At 35.0% G+C, this 4,448-nt stretch overlaps 1 protein-coding gene across 1 annotated transcript; it reads left to right on the plus strand.

Moving 5' to 3' along the window:
• The first annotated feature begins 1,799 nt into the window (after positions 1–1,799).
• Positions 1,800–3,367, plus strand: LOC107715493 (urokinase plasminogen activator surface receptor-like). Its single transcript, XM_016521649.1, has 5 exons — positions 1,800–1,848; positions 1,947–2,051; positions 2,206–2,343; positions 2,411–2,518; positions 2,630–3,367. Exons 1-5 carry the CDS (start codon positions 1,800–1,802, stop codon positions 2,815–2,817), a joined length of 588 nt encoding a protein of 195 aa, XP_016377135.1. The 3' UTR covers positions 2,818–3,367.
• The last annotated feature ends 1,081 nt before the right edge of the window (positions 3,368–4,448 follow it).

Genomic DNA, 4,448 nt, shown 5'->3' on the forward strand with positions numbered 1-4,448 from the left:
CAGCACACACTGGCTCAGCTAACCAATCACAGCACATTTCGTATTTCAGAAGGCGGGCTTTTATTTGATACAGGAACTATGCAAAAACTTTAGTATACTCTTGTTCTTTTTGAAAATATATAAAAAATTTAAAATCTAAATTAAGTGAGTTTTTCCTTAGAACAAGCAAAATAATCTGCCAATGGGGTAAGCAAAATAATCTTATTTCAAACAGAAAACAAGATTATTTTGCTCACCCCATTGGCAGATTATTTTGCTTGTTTCAAGCAAAAACACAGATTTTTTTTGTCTTGTTTTCAGAAAAAAACAAGTCAAAATTAAAAGAAAAGCATTTTTTGCAGTGTACTCATTGTCGAAATCATACTCTAGATTTAATACTGTCACATGGAATTGTTGATGGTGTTGAAATTCTGCAGCAGAATGATGATATCTCAGATCATTATCTAGTCTTGTGTATACTCCATATAGCAAATTCAACTCCTAGTTATAAATATGGTAGAACCATCACTTCAACCACAAAAGACTGCTTTGTAAGTAACTTTTTTTTTTTAAGATTAACAGTTTTGAAAAGAGTAATTTATGTTTGTGCTCAAGGCTCAAAATAGGGAGCTGCAGTTGCATACAATCTTTGACTATTCAATGTGGACTTTGTGCTCTACACCCATATGTTTGCTTGTTTAAAACAACAAATTTAATTTCATCAAGATACTGTAAGCTTAAGACCGGTTTCTCCCACAGAAGAAAATTAAATATGCAAAATATGTGCATTAACATTGCTAAAACTTATGTGTATTTATCTACCACTGTACATATTTGCCTTACATCATTAGTCATGTGCTTGAGAATGTGATCAGTGACTCACTCTGATGTTTTCTAGGTCTTCTTCTTGCTGTTCATCTTGTTAATGGACGACGCTGAATTTATCACATTTTTGTGTAATTCAATGTGTCGATCACATTTTTTGGGGTTTGCAGATGATGGAATATCAGTAGGAACATGCATCCAAAATACTTAAATGACCGTTCATACTTGCAAAGAAAATGAAACTGGTTTGGTTACATTCAAACCGGATGTTTCATCTCCCTACATCAATCAGTCAAGCACCCAGAGCTGGTTGAAACAATACAATATATTAAAGTGAAAAGCTGATGTAAACTAGTCTTGCCTTGGTTTTTTCAATAACTTTCTCTCATCACCCAACGTTGGTCATATCTTAAGCTTTCATATGTAAACTGAAGTCTAACTGTAAAGTTCAAAGGTTTATACTGTAACCGTCCTGTTATAAAACAGGCTAATGTGGTGCTGCTAGTAATGCATTTTGTAAACAGTGTGTTAAGGGAAATATAGTTCATGTACTCACCTTCATATCATTAAAAAACAATATATCTTTCTTATAGTAAAGTGCCACCGGTTCAAAAGGAAATAATAACTTTAGCAAGCTCTTTTAGGGTGTTTTAATGTACATTGCATATGTTTTTCTTGTATAGCCAATATTAACTTGTAAAATACAATAATGTAGTTTTTATTGTATTAATTTTTACACTGGGGTGGAAAAGTGTGTGTGTGTGTGTAATGTTCTATATCGGGCCCTTTTTCTATACATTAGAGTAGTGTATAGAGTATTATGATAAATTGTTATTTTATGTCTTGTCATTACTGCTGACTGGTTTATTTAGACCTATTCATTCTCTGTTTACCTCTATTAAACTTTCATTTTCTCATAAAGACCCTCCCCTTCTGATAAGCTATAAAATGAGCACTGAAACAGACACGTTATTTCACTCACCTCCTGATCAAAGATGGATCGGCAAATCTCCGTTTTTCTTCTGTTTATTCTTTTCACTTCAGGTACAAAGACAAATCGTGTTTGTTTTATAACAAAATTTTTTTTTTTAATACCAATACAGACAATTGATGTCTCTCTCTCTCTCTCTTTATTACTAAAGGACACTCTCTCAAATGTAATTTGTGTCTGGAGGGCTCTTGTAGACAGGAAACATGCGACAGTGGACAAACCAGCTGCTTAAGTGAAACATATTTTCATAAGTCCAGTAAGATGGATTTAAATGTATTGTTATATTTGATTGTTGGAGATGCTGCTATAATTTATTGGTGCTGCAAAATGTATATTAGGTTTAAATGTGGGGGGGGGGAATCATTAATGGTGATTTTATATTATTTTGTCTTTTCATTTCTGCTTTGCAGCCTTCAGTCTATACAACACATCTGTTAAAAGATGTGCTCCAGCAGGTGACTGTGTAAGTGGGTTCATCAACCTCGGCAGTATAAAGATTTCTTCTTCCTGCTGTAACACAGATCTCTGTAACGACAAAGACGCTCCAGGTATTGTGCTTTTCTGACCATGTGCAAAAACTGTCCAGCGAGGATGACAGTTGTTTTTGTCCTGTAGATCCCTCAAATGTCCCCAATGGAAAACAATGTTACCATTGTGATGGGCACAACTGCTCAAGCATACTACGCTGCTCAGGGAGTGAAGACCGCTGCTTTACAGCAACAGGTGAGAATCTGAAGGAGTACGTTTCTAATCATTGTTTTATTTCTCTATCATTCATTTTAAACATTTGATACAGATTACACACCAATTGCAATTTTTCTTTGTTTACATCAGGGGATTTGGGAGGCATGTTACTTCTTGCAAAAGGCTGTGTCTCTAAATCTGCTTGTAATGCTACAAAACTTTTTAGTCTGTTGAGGATCTCATGCTGTGAGGGGAACCTGTGTAACGGTGCTCAGAGCATCACTCAGAGCTTCCTGTTCCTCTGCTGCTCTCTGCTCTCCTTCATCCTGCTGCACTGAATCCAGCAGCACTTCACATTCTACAATGAGACACACTCTACTGAATATAGAGCTTGTATTTTCTCTGTACTAGATTTGGTGTTTTTATAAGATGGACATTCTTTCTGTAATAGAATAATACATCTGCTTGTTTCTGGGATTAAGTATTTTAAATTTAGCGAACTAAATGAATCAAGATTGAACTAAGCTGAGCTGATTAATGACACAGTAGTCTTCCGTAGAGTTGCTTTACAACTGAAATTGAATTTGTATATTATAACTAAATACTACTCAAATGTAAATCACAATATTAACTTACTGTTTATCGAACCGTTGTATAAAATCAATGTCACATTTGCAAACTTCTTTTATAATCATCAAATGGCTGTCACTCATCTCAGTTCATCACGAGATATAACGGCCAATCACAAAAGCTATCTCACAGCTAACCATATCCTAATAATAAAAACATAGCAGGATATTTGTCTAAGTCAGGGAACCACAGTAATTACAGGGAACCACAGTCAATAGTTTCACTCAACAAACAATGGGCTTTTTTATATATACCGTATTGACCCGAATATAAGACAATGTTTTTTTCTTGGAAATACATCTGAAAAAACGCGGTCGTCTTATATTCAGGGTCTAGACTTTGACATGTCAATAATACACCCACAACAATAGGTGGCTGAGAAAAAACAAGATTTGGTTTTTAAACCTTTTTAATCTGGGAAAAGGGGGGTCGTTTTATAATCAGGGTCGTCTTATATTCGGGACAATACGCTAATTTCTGATCATTTCTCATGAATTCTGTGTCTACTTTTGCCTTATTTGTTATACACTGTTACATTTTGGAAATAAAAAAGGATCACATCACCAAAGCCTGTGTCTATAGTTGCCTGCGTGTCATCACAGCCTGTAGTTGGCGCTGGTGAGCTTTCGATACAAAGCCACTTTTCGAAGTCGGGCTGTTAGGACTGTTCCAGTGTGCTCTGAAGTGAAACTGTAATCTCACATAAGTGTTTACTGATTTTACGGGTAAGCTAACTGAGGTGACATTGCAGACTGTGTTTTTCAAAAGTTGATATCGCTGTGTTAGTTCAATGTAGTTACTGTACAAATAAATAACCGCGCCGGCACTCCCGCGGACGGTTCGCTCGCGCGCAGGTACTGAAAGTGTGGATAGTCAAACACTCATGTTACAGTGGGCTTTATCTTGATATCAAAAATCATTACTGATTGCTTATTAATATGATAATGTTCTGTAAAGGTGCTTTCGGTCATTGATTTAATGATTATTTCAAAATTGTTACATTAGATAAAGTATAAATATTTAGGTGCCTTTATTGAGCTTGTATTTATCAAATATTTTTGTCATATAGATGTGATGCTTCGTTATAATTTGGTGGAATACTTGATTGTTTTTTCTGAATTGTTTAATGTGAGTTTACTTGTATAAGCCACTTTTCGTGTGCAGTTATGCTCAGGAATGTTGTTTCAAGTTGTTGTTGTTTACTGATATAGTGCATCAACAATAAACTACATTTCACTTGGGGAAAAAAATACCCTTCAGTGTGTGCATTAATAATAAATAAATGATTAGTGTGTTCACTTTACATTAAGGTTCACTTTCACAGGTTACTAACGTTTAT

Source organism: Sinocyclocheilus rhinocerous, unplaced genomic scaffold, assembly GCF_001515625.1.
Source record: "Sinocyclocheilus rhinocerous isolate Xijiao unplaced genomic scaffold, SAMN03320098_v1.1 scaffold3133, whole genome shotgun sequence".
NCBI classification, from domain to species: Eukaryota; Metazoa; Chordata; class Actinopteri; order Cypriniformes; family Cyprinidae; genus Sinocyclocheilus; species Sinocyclocheilus rhinocerous.